Consider the following 16490-nt stretch of genomic DNA (forward strand, 5'->3'; position numbering starts at 1 on the left):
TATGACATCGGAAACCCTGGCAAATTTCGATAGAGATGTGGTGGAAAGTGTGCCGACCAGGCATCACGGTCTGGTACGGGGAACACCAATTGCAAAGCCCTGCAAAAGGTAGCGGACGCGGCCCAGGAACATCGCAGGTAAAACCCTCCCCACCGTCGAGAACATCTACGGGGGACGCTGCCGTCGGAGGGCAGCATTGATCGTCAAGGATTCCACCCCATCCGGCACACGCTGCTGCCATCAGGAAAGAGGTGTCGGTGCCAAAAGACGTACCCGCCAGATTCAGGAACAGCCGCCACCCCTCCCCGTCAGACTCCTCAACGACGGACTCAATCAGGGACTCGTTTACAGACTCTGACTTTAGCACTTTATTGTTTTCTCTCTGTGTGTTGCAAGTTTGTTTACATTTCTTTACGTGTTTCCATGTGTACATTGTGTAATTTCTTTTTGCACTGCCAATATAAGTGGCAATTCTGCCTCGTCCACAGAAAAAAAAGTACCTCAGTGTTATATGACAATAAATCTGAGAGTCCAGGCCATGAAAGTTCAAGCCCTAAAATGAAGGTCTGTGGCAGTGCCTGGACTCGGTTTGGCTTGGAGCTTAATTCAAAATTCAGAAGTGCAAAGGGGACCTGGGGGTGGGTCCTTGTGCAGGATCCCCTAAAGGTTGACCTCCAGGTTGAGTGGGTGGTGTGATGTTGAGACTCTATAAGGGGCTGGTGAGGCCTCACGTGGAGACAGGGTACAGTTTTGGGCGCTTTCTTTGAGAAAGGACGTGCTGGCGTTGGAGAGGGTTCAGAGAAGATTTACTGGAATGATAGCAGGAATGAAAGGGTTAGCATATAAGGAACGAATGTCGGCTCTTGGACTGAACTTGCTGAAGAGAGGACATCAGTGAGTCATTTTGAACACTGAAAGGCCTGGACAGAGTAGATGTGGCCAGAATGTTTCCCATGGGAAGGGATTCCTGGACAAGAGGCCACAACTTCAGAGATGCAGAGAAATGCAGAGAGCTTGTTGCCACAAGGCGGCTGTGGAAGCCAGGTTGTTGGGTATATTTAAGACGGAGATGGACAGGTATTTGATTAGTTAGGACATCAAGGGTTACAGGGAGAAAGGCGGGGAGTGGGGCTGAGTGGATCAGGTCATGATAAAATGGTGGAGCAGACTCAATGGGCCTACTTCTGCTCCTACATCTTGCGAGCTACATGGTGGACCTTGGTTCAGGCAGTTCAGTGCTTAGACTCTTGTGAGCAATAGCATGGAGCTCCGTGCTGGGACTCCAGATGTCACCCCCCCCACCTCCCCCCCCCCCTCCCCCCCGAGCTGGGACTGACTCTGGTTTGGGGAGGTGGCTCCGAGCTGGGTCCCAAGGCACTGCTGCCTTCGAGCTGGGCCAAAGGTCACGCTTTAGTGCAATAGCACGAAGCTCCAAGCTGGGACCGCATGTGCCCGTCTCCAAGCCAGGGACCCAAGCCGGCGCTGAACGTGGCTCTGAGCTGGGACTTGACGCACCAGTCTCCACCCTGGGGACCCTTGCCAGTGCTGGATGTGGCTCCAAGCTGGGACCAGATCTGCTTTGAGGGGCAGAAGGCCAGTACCCCTCGTGAACCCGGTACAGCCAACCCTCAGACACGATCCCATTTGAAACACTCGCTTTGTGGAAAAAAATCCTCTTTATTTTGCAAACTTGACAACAGTCAAAGCTGAACAAAATTTGCCCCTCTCACTCCTGGAGAAGAGGCAAGGCCTGCATTTAATTACCCCATAGTTGGGGTAGCCGTGGTCTGTGTGGAGTCACTGATGAACATCTACCACCCCTATGAAACTGTGATCCCATTTTTTTTTGTTATTCTTACAACATTCCTGTTGGCCGCCCTGCCCCGGATTCTACTCTCTCACTTGCCTACCGAGGGGTAGGGGTAGGGGGAGGCAACCTGGGTAGGAATGACATGGTTATGAGGGGGTGGGGAACAGGTAAATTCCACGCACACCAAATGCTGGTACACATGGACCATCTTTCACAGACACAAGACACACACACAGATAGAAACACACATGACAGCCACACAAACACAGATACAAATAGACACACAGATATGGATATGGACAGAAACAAATGCGCACACACACAGACACACACATATACACACTCAGATAAAGACACACACACAGACTGACATAGATACAGACACATACATACTGACATAGATATAGCCACACACAGGAGTGCATGCACGCTCAGACAGGTGTGCACACATTCACAGACGTGCATGCACAGATACAGGCATGCACAATCGCATGGATACAGACATGCGCACATACACAGCGCCGGAGACTGGGATCGAATTTGGGTCTCAGGAGCCTCAAGGCAGCGACTCCCACCCACTGTCCCACGGGACCTCCCTTCCTTGGACAGATACCTTCCCATATTTCTACACACACTCTCAGACACAAAAAAGTGACCACTTGGCCCAACCAGCACATGCTGGCCCCATAGACTAACCACCTAATTTCCTGCCCAATCAATTCTCATCACTTATTAGAGAATATTAAAAAAAGCCCCTGGACACAGGGTTGGGGCGAGCGGGTCAGCACAGGCTCTATGGGCCGAAGGGCCAAGTACCTACCAACTCCCCAGATTCTACAAACTCAGCTACCCCGTACAAGAGGTCGAGGAGCTGGGTGGGCAGTTGAAAAGGGGGGGGTGGGGGGTGGTGGTGAGATTGCTGTGGATTTGCCCGGAGAGCTGTCCCGCACAGAACGTTGACCCCCCCATCAGGTGGGTTGGGGATCTTCCCCAACAGATGGGGCCGTTCAGTAGATGGCTTCATCCATATTGTCGTCACTGTCACCCCCAAACTCTTCACCGTTGTCGAAATAGGACATCACATAATCCGTCTCCTGGGGGTGGGGAACAATCGGAACTTATTGTCAAGAAATTCGTCATTTTACGGCAGCGTCACGATGCAAACATTTCGATAAACCACCTTACAACAATAAATAAAAATAGTGCAAGAGAAAGCCAAAGTGTCTTTGGTTCATTGTCTGTTCGGGAATCTGCTGGCGGAGGGGAAGACACTGTCCTTGTGCCGCTGGGTGTTCGTCTTCACCTTCCTGCGTCTCCCTCCCGATGGTCGCATAGTGAAGAGGGCCTGGCCTGGGTGGTGGAGGAGTCCTTGAGGATAGAGGCTGCTTTTTTCAATTACCACGGATTTATATGGGAACATTTTTTGAGGGTTCCCAGATTTTAAAAAAAATAACCTACCAAATTATAGCGAATAACACCCTTATGAGCTCTCTTAAGCTTTTCTGATACCTTAGGACACATTTTGCTAACAAAAGAAATCTGGATGAAACACAGATGCTCAGACACAGTTCACAGCTATGGAGGCTTGATGCCGAGAGTAGATCCCGTGGAAGGAGCTTGGTGGCGCCACTCTCACTGCTCAGGGGCGCCTCTATAATGGCTTGCTGCAAAACAAACGCTGAGCACTATTTTTGCCTTTGTTCATTTAAAAAAAAAACGCAAAACCTCTTTGGATTTCTTTTGGTGAGCGAAAACAGGTACTGGTGTAGGTCTGTGGCCTGTATTACCGACGATTCGGGCCTGGGTACCAGCAAAAAGCCAGCAGGCACCTGAATAAATAGGTGGGGCAGTGGGTAGAAACACAGGCTAACAGCTAAACAGGAATGTCAGAATCACAGTAATTTTCACAGGGCGGTAACAGGCCCTTCCACCCCACGAGCCCGTGCCACCCAATTACACCCAATTGCCTGACAAACCCCCTGCACATTTTTTGGACAGTGGGAGGAAGACAATGGGGAGGACCTGCAAACTCCTCACAGACAGCGGCGGTCCGGGATCACCGGCGCTGTAGCAGCACTGTGCTTCTTGCTATGCCAACTTTGCTGTACGCCAATGCGCTGGGAAGCTCAGCCGGGCGTCAAGGACGTAACGGGTGATCAACGTTGTGGGACCGAGCAAAGAGGTCACGGGAGGGTGGGAGCTGATATTGGCGGGGGGGGGGGGGGGTAGGTCTGTGAATGGAGAAGGGGGGTGGAGGAAAAGAGTCAGAGGGGTGGGGAAAGAGAGAGACTCGGGGCAGGGAGGTTAATGGAACCTGGAGAAGTCGACATTAATGCCATCTGGTTGGAAAGACCCCAGACAGAATATTAAGTGTTGTTCTTCTGATTTGAGGGTGGCCTTGATTTGGCCATGGGTGTAGAATTAAAATGGTTGGTCACTGGGAGGTTCTTGCAATTGGAAGAACAAAACCTAATATTCTGTCCAGGCACTCCCCAACCAGTCAGCATTAACATCGACTTCTCTGGTTTCCATTCCCCTGAGTCTCTCTCTCTTTCTCCTTCCTCCAGCTTCCCACCCACTTCCCTCTTCGTTCAGAGAGCTACCCCCTCCTCCTATTTCTTCTCAGCTTCTCACACGGCATCTTTCAGCTGCTCCCGTCGGGGAAGAGATCCAGGAGGATCGGAGCCAGCATCACCAGGCTGAGGAACAGTTTCTTCCCACGTGCAGTGAAAATGCTGAACGACAAAAGGACCTGTTCCCACTCACTATCTTGGACTTCAATATTCACAAAACAAGATTTATTTATTTAGATCCGTGGTTCTCAACCTTTCTCTTTCCACCCACATACCACTTTAAGTAATCCCTAGGCCAACGGTGCTCTGTGATTAGCAAGAGATTGCTTAAGGTGATGTGTGGATGGAAAGAAAAAGTTTGAAATCCACTGTTTTAATTATCCCCCCATGGACTCGTTATGTTCACGGTTTCATGACTCCAAAGGAAATGGGCCAACGACAATTTTTCTCAAACAAAATATTTCGGTAATAATTGGGTCTAGAGCAGTGGTTCTCAATCTTCTGAAGCAAATCCCATCTTAAGCAATCCCTTACTAATCACAGAGCACCGATGGCCCTGGGGAATACTTAAAGTGGGATGTGAGTGGAAAGAAAAAGGTTGAGACCCACTGATTTAGATGAATACTTGCCCTGCATTGTTTGTCTGTATGGGTGTTACATCTGATTGTGTGTCGGTGTGTTTTGCACCGAGGACCGGAGAACCCTGTTTCGTTGGCTTGTACTTGTACAGTCAGATGACAATAGGCTTATCCACCTGTGACCTCTTACCAGTTGGCCTGTGCTCCTGCCCCTTCCTCCCCCCCAACCCCCCTGCTCTCTCCCTACCTTTTAATTAGGGCGCTGCCTGCTTCTGCTTGCGACAAAGGGCCCAGACCTGAAACGTTGGACCCCCTTTACTTCCTAAGCATGCCACGTGGCCTGCTGGGTTTCTCCGACATGGCTGTGTGCTGCACTCGACCCAACCAGACCTTCCGGTTTAACTGAAGCGGTGAGCGTGGGCTTGACTTTGACACGGATGGGATGGGAACAGAGTTCTATGGTCTGAGTATCGGTCAATGGGGCTGGGCAGAATAATAGTCTGGCACGTTGAAGGGCCAGTTTTCTGTTCTCTAATTCCAGGATGCTCTACTTGTTATAGACCTGCGACTGTGCGGGCCAGAACGACGACAACAACATCTACAAGTTCGCTGATAATAGTGGGTTTTACAAAAAGGGGCGATTGCAAACTTGGCCAAATGGTGCCCCAACAACAACCTCGCACTCAATGTTACCACAACCAAGGAGCCAATTGTTGAGCTCAGGAAGGGAAAACTGGAGGTGCACGATCCAGTGATCGGTGGGGAATCGGTGGTGGAGAGGGTGAGCAAAATTTACTATCTTGGAGGATCTTTCCTAGACCCAACACACTAATGGCATCATGAAGAAAGCTCGTCAGTGCCTCTACTTCCTCAGGAGTTTGCGGAGGTTCGGTACAACATCAAAAATCCGAGTGAATTTTTAGAGGTGTGGTGGAAAGTGTGCTGACCGGCTGCATCACGGTCTGGTACGGCGACACCAATATCCCTGAGCAGGAAGCCCTGCAAAAGGTAGTGGACCCAGCCTAGGACATCACAGGGAAAACCCTCCCCACAATTGAGAACATAGAAAGGGAACACTGCCGTCGGAGAGCAGCAGCAATGATCAAGGATCCACACCACACGGCACGCACTCTGTTCTCACTGCTGCCATCAGGAAAGAGGTGACGACGCCACAAGACTCGCACCCACCAGGTTCAGGAACAGCTGCTCCCCCTCCTCCATCAGACTCCTCAATGACAGACTCATTTAAGGACTCTTACTTGTGCACTTTATTGATATTTTTTCTCTCTGTATTGCACAGTTTGTTTACATTTCTTTATTTGTTTACATGTGTATGCCAGTTTTTTTTGCACTGCCAATAAGTGGTAATTCTGTTGTGTAAGTTGTGCGTGATGTCATATAACCATATAACAATTACAGTACAGAAACAGGCCATCTCGGCCCTTCTAGTCTGCACCGATTTATGTGAAACTCCACTAATTCCACCTACCTGCTCCCTGCCCATAACCCTCCTAGCCCCTCACATCCATGTACTCATCCAACCTCCTCTTAAATGACAAAACTGACCCTGCTCCAACCACCTCTTCCGGACGGTCATTCCACTCAGCCACCCCTCTCTGAGTGAAGAAGCTTCCTCTCATGTTACTTCTAAAGTTTTGCCCCCTAACCCTTAACTCATGACCCCTTGTTCCAATCGCCCCTACCCTCAGGGGAAAGAGCCTATTCACATCTACTGTCTATCCCCCTCATAATTTTAAATAACTCTATCAGATTCACCCCCCCTCAACTTTCTACGCTCCAATGAATAAAGACCCAGTCTAATCAATCTTTCTCCATATTCTAGATACTGCAACCCAGTCACCATTTTAGTAAATCTTCTCTGCACCCTCTCTACCTTATTGATATCCTTCCAATAATTTGGAGACCAGAACTGCACACAATACTCCAAACGTGGCTTCACCAGTGCCTTGAACAGTCCCAACATCATGCATGTACTCTGACAAGAGATCTGAGTTGTGAGGATGACGGATTGTCGAAGAGCAGCAGGACGAGCATATGGAGATAACAACCCCCACACCCTGGTGACAGGTTGTTCCCCAAACCGACCCCCCCCTCAACCCTGGACCTGCTCAAGGGGACGAACTCCCCACGCACCCCCGTCCCTCAGGTAGGCCCTGGTGCTCACCTCCTCGAACTCCTCCTCGTCGAACTCCTCCTCGTTCTCTTTCTCCTCTTCCTCCTTCTCCTGTTCTCCCTCCTCCTCCGAGCTGCGATCTTCCTCCTTCTTCTCCAAAGTCTGGGAAGAGTTTGGTCTCATTAACACGGGTGGCATCATCGTATCACGATATGTCAGCGAGGAGCTTGCACGCTCTTCCCTGTGACCCCTGCAAATTAGGTAGCTTTGCGCCGAGATTTAGATCTCCATAAATTTTTTTAAATTTTAGACATACAGCACAGAAACAGGCCCTTCCGGCCCACGAGCCCGTGCCGCCCAATTGCACCCAAGACAGCGCTGGATTCAAATCCCAGACCCGATCACTGACGCTGTAACAGTGCTGCGCTTCTCTAACCATGCAGCCGACACAGGCAGCACCAGCATCTCAGATAATCGGCAGTTCAGTGCCCCGGGATAGGAAGTCCCTTGAGCTGTTTCCATGGGCCACCCTTAACTGGGGACACTAATTGCTTTTACACTGAACGTCCCCGGGGAGCAGAGTGTTCGACCTTCAACCGGGTGACTTCCTGCTGTCCCTTTCCCACCAGTTTTGTCAGCAAATGCCAGTGATAGGAGCAGGGGTGGAGGCAGTTAATCCCCAGTGTGAAATGACGTCACTTGATGCCAGCATTTGGGACAGTGTTCCTTTTCCACCGGACCCTGTCCCAGTAAATTCCCAGTTAATTCCTGGGGACAGGATGCCAGTGGAAAAGGGGCTAAAGGTCCGGCGATAGGTAAAAGAAATGGCAGGTGGATTACAGCGAAGGGAAGTATACGATCATGCCCTTGGTTGGAAGGAATAAAGACATAGACTAGTTTCTAAACAGGCCATGAGATCAGAAATCAGAGGCGCAGAGGGACTTGGGAGTCCGAGTCTGGGATTAGAGAGCACGGTCCAGACTACAAAACCATCCCTTCAGAACAGAGAGGAGGAGGAATTGATTTACCCAGAAGGTGGCGAATCTGTGGAATTTGTTGCCACAGGCGGCTGTGGAGGCCAAGCCATTGGGTGTATTTAATGTAGAGACGGAAGGCAGGAGAATGGGGTTCAGGAGAACTGAAAATCGGCCACGATGGGACGGCGGAGTGGACTTGATGGGCCGAATGGTCTAATTCTGCTCCTATACCTCTGGAGGCTCCGGTTTCTGCTCACGTTCCAGACAGACAGTAGCTGGTATGTTAATTGGTCACAAGGGGTGGCGCAGGCTGATGGTCCGAAAGGGCCTGTAACCGTGCAGTATGTCTGAATTAAAAATCACAGTACAGGCCCTTCACCCACGATATCGTGCTGACCTATGTAAACCTGCTCCTCCGCAATCTCACCCTTCCCTCCCTCCCACACACATAACTGTGCCTGACCAAGTGTCTCTTAAATGCCCCTCACATTCCAGCCTCCCTGGCGACGCATTCCAGGCCCCCACTCTCTAGGTTACAAAAAAAAATCTTATCCCCGAATATCTCCCCTAAACTTTCCTCCACTCACCTGTTTAACCATATAACATTTAACCATATAACAATTACAGTACGGAAACAGGCCATCTCGGCCCTTCTAGTCCGCACCGATTTATGTGAAACTCCACTAATAGTCCTCTGGTATTTGCTATTCCCACCTCGGGGAAAAGGGGCTGCCCGTCCACCTGACCTAAGCCCTTCAGAATCTTATCGACCTCTATTAAGTCACTTCTCATCCTCAGTTACTCCAAGGAGAAAATCCCCAGCTCTGCTAGACCTGCCTCATAAGACACATTCTCCAATTCAGGCCACATCCTGGTACATCTCCTCTGCGCCCTCTCCAAAGCTTCCACATCCTTCCTGCGATGAGGTGCCTAGAACTGAACACAACACCCAAGAGTGATCTAACTAGCGTTTTATAGAACTGAAACATGACCTCATGGGTCTTGAGCTCAATCCCCCCCAACTAATGAAAGTCAACAAACTATACACTTTCTAAACCACCCTATCAACTTGTGTGGCAACCTTGAGGGATCTGTGGTACCTCCACACTGTTAAAGAATCCTGCTGTTAGCCACACACTCTGCCTTCAGGTTCCAAAGCACCTCATACTTAGTAATGGACACACAACCTCTCCTCACTCGTCGGGAAGTCTTCCTGAGAAGACTGAGACAGACAAGGCTACCGGCCACCATCATGTCAACCTTCTACACGAGCTTTATCGAGAGCACCCTGGCCAGCTGTGTCACGGAGTGGTACGGTCGCTGCAGAAAAATGGGTTGGAGGTCAAATCACAGGATCATAAGAGAGGCAGAGAGGATCCCTGGAATCTCCATCCCCCTCGACACGATAGACCTGGATCATTGTCTGAAAAGGGCGCACAAAATCACTGAGGACCCCTTCCCACTCCGCACACAGCATCTTCCAGCTGCTCCCATCGGGGAAGAGATCCAGGAGGATCAGAGCCAGCACCACCAGGCTGAGGAACAGCTTCTTCCCAAAGGCAGCAAGAATGCTGAACAACCAAAGGAACTGCTCGCACTAGCCCTCCAAACCTCACATATTTATGAAACTATATTTATTTGTATATATGAATAGTTGTTCTGCAATGTCTGGTTGTGTGTTAACATGTTTTGCACCGAAGACCAGTTTCGTCAGGTTGTACAAGCAGATAACAGTGAACTTTATTTGAGACATTGTGATATTTGTAAGTGAGAGGGCCAGAGGTGAGTGAGGGAGCAGTGGCGGTGAGGACAGGGGAGGGACGGGGATGGGGAAAGAGGACATGGCAGGGAAGATCAGCCACCCATGGCGTTGAGAATCCTAGAGTCCTCGAATTGGAAGCCCCTGCCAACCCACCCTTCCCCTGCCTCACCCCAGCCTCACCTCCAGCTTTTTGATGATCTCCTCTTTCTCCACACTGCTCCGGGCTTTCAACTTGCGGCTGGTGAAGGCGATCTCTGTTGAGGGGTAACGAGGGTTAGAGAGAGAATTGCACACTGTTAACTGTGTGAGTGTGCATGCACCCTCCATACCCTGTCCACCACATCCCATCACCTACACTCTTTCCTCCAGACCCCACCCTCCACTTTCCCCTCCAGACCCCACCCTCCACACTTTCCCCTCCAGACTCCACTCTCCACACTCTCTCCTCCATCCCCAACCTCCACACTTCCCTCCAGACCCCACTCTCCACACGTTCCCCTCCACACCCCACCTTTCTCACTCCACTGTTCACTACCCCACACACATCCTACACCCTCATTCCCCCCCCCCCCCAGATGTTCCCTTGTCCACTCATGGCCTCCTCATAAGACCCCTTTTCCTGCACTCCCCCTCCACATACTGCCTGATGGTTGATAGGTTGGGGCCTGGTGATTGACAGGTCACAGGGAGTGGGTGGGGCCCAATTGATTGGCATGTCTCAGGGTGTGGTTAAGGACCCTAGTGATTGACAAGTCTCATGAGGTGGGCAGAACCCTGGTGATTAACAGGTCTCGGGGAGAGGGCAAGACCCTGGTGATTGACAGGATTCTGGGAATGGGAGGAGCTAGAATGTGTGGCAGCCTCAGTGTGGGTGGGGCCCTCATGATTGACAGGTAATGGGAGGAGCCCTGGTGATTGGCAGAGGCATCAGGGAGTGGGAGGGAGCCTGACGATTGACAAGAAGACCAAAGTCCATTCGTCCCCGGTGACCAGTTCACATTCCTCTTCCGCTGGACAATGTGCCACCCTTTCCATACTCACTCTCCTTCACCGGCTTCCGAATTCGGATCCTCAGTTCCCGCGGTAGCCGACGCCAGTCTGGGAACAACAGAGTTTGATTGGTTGGCAGGGTGAGGTGGGGGGGGGGGTGGGGAAGAGCAGAATGTGTTGAACTCAGACCTTGCCCTATCCTGAATTTGAGTAACCTGGCCACACAGGCCCACCAGGAGCCAGCCCAAGCTGGTAGGCCACTGGGCCTCTCCAGTCGTGTTACCCCCATTCAATCCAGACCTGGCTGATTCAAGTCGAACCTCATCTCCCCATTCCCACGGCGACCTGTCACCCCCATCCCACCCCTCTCTTGAATTCATTTCCCTTGGCCTCAGGGTCATTCAAAAGCTTGGTTTTCCACTGCCCTTCCAGCCCCCCTCGACATGTTTGAGATCCTCCCTTGGCTCCCCCTCATCGAGGCCACCCCCATGATCCTGTCCTTCAAGAATTTGCAATGTCTTAGACCGGACGGGGTTCCTGGAGAGGGAAGGGTTGAGAGGGGACGGGGGCCAAAGGCAAGCGGCTGATGACTAGCAGTGAGCCGAAGGGCCTGTTTCCTTGCTGCGCCGCTTGTCTCGCCCGCCGGCCATTTACAACAATCCCCACATTCCCATCAATCCCGCCCCCTTCCCTGCACCCCCACGGATTCCACCTCCTTATCCATACACTGGAGATGGGTGGGGGGGAGGGGGGGGGGGGAGTGAAATTTACAGTCATGGGCACCTGCCTCTGCTCCATCGAGGGCATGTACAAGAGGCGGTGTCTCGAGAAAGCAGCCTCTATCCTCAAGGACCCCCCCACCACCCTCTTCACTCTGCTACCATCGGGAAGGAGGTCCAGGAGCCTGAAGACGAGCGCCCAGCGGCACAAGTACGGCTCCTTCGCCTCTGCCAGCAGGTTCCTGACCTGAATGAATCCCAGACTCTATCTCCCTTCTACTTTCTTGCACTATTTATTTATTTTTGAAATGTTATTTACAGCAACATTTTTATTTCAGGTACTGGCGCAAAACACATTTCATGACACGGTCGTATTGATAAATTCTGTTTGTGAGTGTGCAAGGCCGAGTGACGGAGGCGGAGGGAGGAGCCGGATGATATTGAAGGCCTGGCACTCACCGGGATTCCATTCGATTGTATTGTCGGTCGGACCAGAGGACTGGTACTTATCGGAGTAGCGATCGATGTCTGTGGAAACAGCACATACCTGGTGGGTGGCAGGGTCGCAACACTGGGAGGCAGAGGCTGGGGAGGCAGGGTGTGTGGGGAATCAGGCAGGGAGGGCAGGAGTACTGGGGAACCCCCCCAATGGTGAGGAGCCAATGCCATTGGGGCCCTTCAAGGACCTTGTTGAGCGCTGTCAGTCTGACACCACTCAGGGATCACTGCACTCCCTCCTTCCCTTCCCTCCCTCCACCCTACTCCTATTTCCCTCTTCCCCCTCTTCCCCTCTGTCTACCCCTTCAGCACTCTCATCTTCCAGCTCCACCCCTCGATTCCCCCATCACCCTCTTCCCCGCTTTTCCCCCAACCTCGTCTCTATCTCCATTCACCTTCCCTCTTACCCCTCTCCTCTCCCTCCTTATCCTCTCTCCCCATCCTCTCCCCCTCTCTCTCTCTTCCTCTCCCCCTCCCCACCTCTCCCCCTCCCCACCTCTCCCCCTCCCCACCTCTCCCCCTCCCCACCTCTCCTCCTCCCCACCTCTCCCCCTCCCCTCCCCCTCCCCTCCTCTCCCCCTCCCCTCCTCTCCCTCTCCCCTCCTCTCCCTCTCCCCTCCTCTCCCCTCCCTCTCCCCCTCCCCTCCTCTCCCCTCCTCTCCCTCTCCCTCTCCCCTTCTTTCTACTCTTCTCCCCCCTTCTCCCTACTCTCCTCTCCCTCTTCCCCTTCTCTCTCCTCTCTATTACCTCTTACCTGTTGGCCTCTGCTCCTCCCCTTCCCACCTACCCCCACCTTTTTGATCAGGGCCTGCCTGCTTTACCCTCCTATCCCTGACAAAGGCCCCAAGCCTGAACCGCTGGTCACCCTTCACTCCCCGCCCAGGTAGTAAGACCCGCTGAGTATCCCCGCTGGGACCCGGCCCCGGTGGGTGGCTCCGGGCGGATCATCCCTGGTACCTTTCTTCGGGGCGGCTGGCTTGACGTAGTAAGGAAGGCTCCTCATTGCACCACGAAGCTCCTGCTTCAAGGCCAGCATGTACTCAACCTCCTCTCCTGTCTGCAGAGGCACCGCCTTGAACTCGAGAGCCTGAGGAGAGAAGTGGCAAATGAAATCCAATGGCAGGTGTACGGTCATGCACTTTGGTAGAAAAAAATAAACAGGCAGACTGTTTGTTTTATAAATTGGTATGGGAGCATGTACATCACTGTAGGCAGCCCACGTGTAGGGTACCCTCCATAATCGGAAACCCCCTTTTCCTACGGCGTATTCTGGGGTCAGAAGCCAGTTGCATTTCCCCAACCTCCCCCCAATCCGGAACTGCTTCTGATTGCATTCTGCTGCTGGGTTTAGGTTCCAACTGCTTGTAAATTGCGAATTGCTTCGCTCCTGATCTGCCCGTGTTGCTGGGCAAGCCAGCCCGTTTGTTTCTGTGTTAAAATAAATCCTTTAGTTATCCATTACCTGGCTTCTTCTGAACCCCAAAACGAATCTCAGCGCACCAACCCAGATGCAAAGGGACCTGGGATCTCGTGCAGGATGGACTGAAGGTAACCTTGCAGGGTGAGACGGTGAAGGCAAATGCAACGCTGGCATTCAGTTCAAGAGTAGATCACAACAGCAGGGATGTAACGCTGAGGTTTTATAAGGCCCTGGTGAGACCTCACCTGGAGCAGTGTGAGCAGTTTTGGGCTCCCCATTTAAGAAAGGACGTGCTGATGTTGGAGAGGGTACAAAGGAGGTTTCACAAGGATGATTCTGGGAATGAAAGGGTTATCTAAGAAGTGTTTGTTGGAATTTAGGAGGGGGGGGGTTCTCATTTGAAACATTTCAAATGTTGAAAGGCGTGGACAGAGTAGATATCGTGAAACAGGAGTTTGCAGACACTGCAAATATAGTTAAAAACACACACAGAAATGCAGGAGGGACTCAGCCTGTCTCACAAAATCCACAGGAGCTCCCTCCCTCTCCTCAATGCTGAGAAACCAGGCTGAGATCCTCCAGCGTTACATAGTAAGATGTAGAAAGGTTGGTTCCCACGGTGGGAGAGTCTGCAGACTCTTTTTTAAAAAACTTCTGCAGGTTCAGGAACAGTTCTTTTCCGACACCGTTCAGGCTCCCTCTAACCTCAAGGACCCCCACCACCCAGGCCAGGCCCTCTTCATGCTGCTACCATTGGGAAGGAGGTACGCGTTCCTGAAGACGAGCACCCAGCGGCACAGACACCACCTCACTCTCCTCTTCTTTTTGCACTAATTTATTTAGTTTAAAATTTAATTTAAAAGTCAGGCATGGTGAGCGCGACACTATTACAGCACCAGGTTCGAATCCCGCGCTGTCTGTAAGGAGTTTGTACGTTTTCCCCGTGTCTGCATGGGTTTCCCACAGGGGGGAGGGGGGATGCTCCAGTTTTCCCCCACTGTTCAAAACTTACTGGGCTTGTAGGTTAATTGGGCGGAACAGGTCAGAAGGGCCTGTTTCTTTAAATTTGTAGCAGTGATTCCACCTGTGATGCTGCTTCAAAACAACAGATTTTGGGTTGGGTCAACGACGATAAATTTTGATTCTGACATTCATCACTTGGGCTGGACAGCTCTCGTCTCTCCACGCGCCAAACTATTTTTCTGCCTAGTTCCCACCCCCAGGCCACGTACTGGTCCAAAATTTTTATTAAATATCAAATTCAGCCCGTTCCCCTTCCACACTCCCACCACTCTCCACTTGAAGAAGTTCCCCTTAAAACCTCCCCCCTTTCACTCTCATCTCACCCAACCTCAATGTAAAAAAAAAACCTACATACATTTACTCTGCCTTATAATTTTAAACACCTTGATCAAATCTCCCCTCATTCTTCTACGCTCCAGGGAATAAAGTCCTAACCTGTTTAACCTTTCCTTGTAACTCAGTTCCTGAACTCTGGGCAACATCCTAGTAAATCTTCTCTGCGCTCTCTCAATCTTATTGATCTTTTTCCTGTAGTTTGGTGACCAAAACTGCTCACAATGATCCAAATTTAGCTTTTATCCCTCCACATGCTCTTGGGTTATTGTACCCTCCAATAACAGCGAAAGTCGGGGATTTGTAACCCAGGAGGACCGTGAGAAAACACGAGCAGTCCGAGCGGATGAGAAGGCCTCCTCACTGCTCCCCTCCCTCGGACACTCACCGGGTACAGAGGGGGCGGTTGCAGGGTGGGTGGGGGCAGCACCTCCCCTTTCCCGATGCCCACCGCCTCCACGCTGAAGGTCATCTGGCCCCGGCCACGTCCGCGGCTGCTCATGGTCAGGGGTCTGTTACTCCATGCCTGCTGGGGGTGGGAGGGGGGCTGGGGAGAACCTTGGCAGAGTTAGAGAGGGGCGGGGCTGTTGGCCACGGTCGATCCCATCCCCTCCCCCAAGTTTGGTCGGATCCTCCCCAGCACCACCGTACCCCAGCCCACTTCTAAACTTCCTTCCTGCATGCCCACCTTTTCCTTCCTCCCTCTTCTCCACCCTTCTCTCCTTCCCTTCTCCATTCTCTCTTCCCTTCATCTCATCCACCCTACCTTCCCTCATTTCCTCCACCCTTCTCATCCTCCCACTCTCTCCTCCATCCTTCACACCCTCCACCCCTCTACCCTTCCCGTTTGTTCTCTCTCTCATCCACCCTTACTTCCCCGTCCCACCACCTCCCCTCCCCCATAATCTCCTACCATCTCCCACCCTCCCCTCCAACCCGCTCTCCTCCTCCATCTCCCCCTCCCACCCTTCCTGTTCATCCTCTCTCTCATCCACCCTTACTTCCCCCTCCAACCACCTCCCCTCCCCATCTCCCCCCCCTCTCCCCCTCTCTCCCCCTCCCCCCATCTCCCCCCTCTCCCCTCCCCCCATCTCCCCCCTCTCCCCTCCCCCCCCTCTCCCCTCCCCCCATCTCTCCCCTCCCCCCATCTCTCCCCTCCCCCCATCTCTCCCCTCCCCCCATCTCTCCCCTCCCCCCATCTCTCCCCTCTCCCCATCTCTCCCCTCTCCCATCTCTCCCCTCTCCCATCTCCCCCTTCTCCCCTCCCCCCTCTCCCCCCTCCCATCTCCCCTCCCCCCATCTCCCCTCTCCTCTCCCCTCCCCCCATCTCCCCCCCTCTCCCCTCCCCCATCTCCCCCCCTCTCCCCCTCCCCCCATCTCCCACCCTCTCCCACTCGCTCCTCACTCCCACGCTCTCCCTCTCTCCTCCCTATTCCTTCTCCCCCTCCCCTCAGTCTTCACCTCATCGCCCAGCCGGCTTTGTGCAGCAGCGAACACCGCCCGCCGCCACCGCGCCGTACAAACGTTCCGACCTCCATCAACCGCCCGGTCTGTTGCCACAGGCAACAGGCGGAGTTGGCGGTGACTGACGTGCGGTGGGCGTAACCTCAGAAAGTGCCAGCCAATGGGCGCGGCCCGCTGTGACGTCGAGGGACAGGGGGGGGTTGCGAATG

The 16490-nt window shown here is 52.6% G+C and overlaps 1 protein-coding gene across 1 annotated transcript; it reads right to left on the reverse strand.

The window, feature by feature from the left end:
- Nucleotides 1-353: 353 nt before the first annotated feature.
- polr3glb (RNA polymerase III subunit GL b) lies at nucleotides 354-16388 on the reverse strand. The gene is made up of 8 exons (XM_069940359.1): nucleotides 16279-16388; nucleotides 15206-15364; nucleotides 12999-13128; nucleotides 12003-12071; nucleotides 10876-10932; nucleotides 10015-10088; nucleotides 7147-7257; nucleotides 354-2904 (listed from the first exon to the last, which is right to left on the reverse strand). The coding sequence occupies exons 2-8, from the start codon at nucleotides 15317-15319 to the stop codon at nucleotides 2818-2820; spliced, it is 642 nt and encodes a 213-aa protein (XP_069796460.1). The 5' UTR covers nucleotides 15320-15364; nucleotides 16279-16388; the 3' UTR covers nucleotides 354-2817.
- Nucleotides 16389-16490: the final 102 nt, after the last annotated feature.

Source organism: Narcine bancroftii, chromosome 5, assembly GCF_036971445.1.
Source record: "Narcine bancroftii isolate sNarBan1 chromosome 5, sNarBan1.hap1, whole genome shotgun sequence".
Lineage (NCBI taxonomy): Eukaryota > Metazoa > Chordata > Chondrichthyes > Torpediniformes > Narcinidae > Narcine > Narcine bancroftii.

Excerpts from the sequence above, each read along its gene's own strand:
- polr3glb (XM_069940359.1), bottom strand. The coding sequence starts at position 15,319 with ATGAGCAGCCGCGGACGTGGCCGGGGCCAGATGACCTTCAGCGTGGAG. Across the intron at positions 12,072-12,998 it reads GCCAGCCGCCCCGAAGAAAG|ACATCGATCGCTACTCCGAT; the intron begins GTACCAGGGATG and ends CTGTTTCCACAG. Across the intron at positions 2,905-7,146 it reads ACGAGGAGGAGTTCGAGGAG|GAGACGGATTATGTGATGTC; the intron begins GTGAGCACCAGG and ends CCCCACCCCCAG.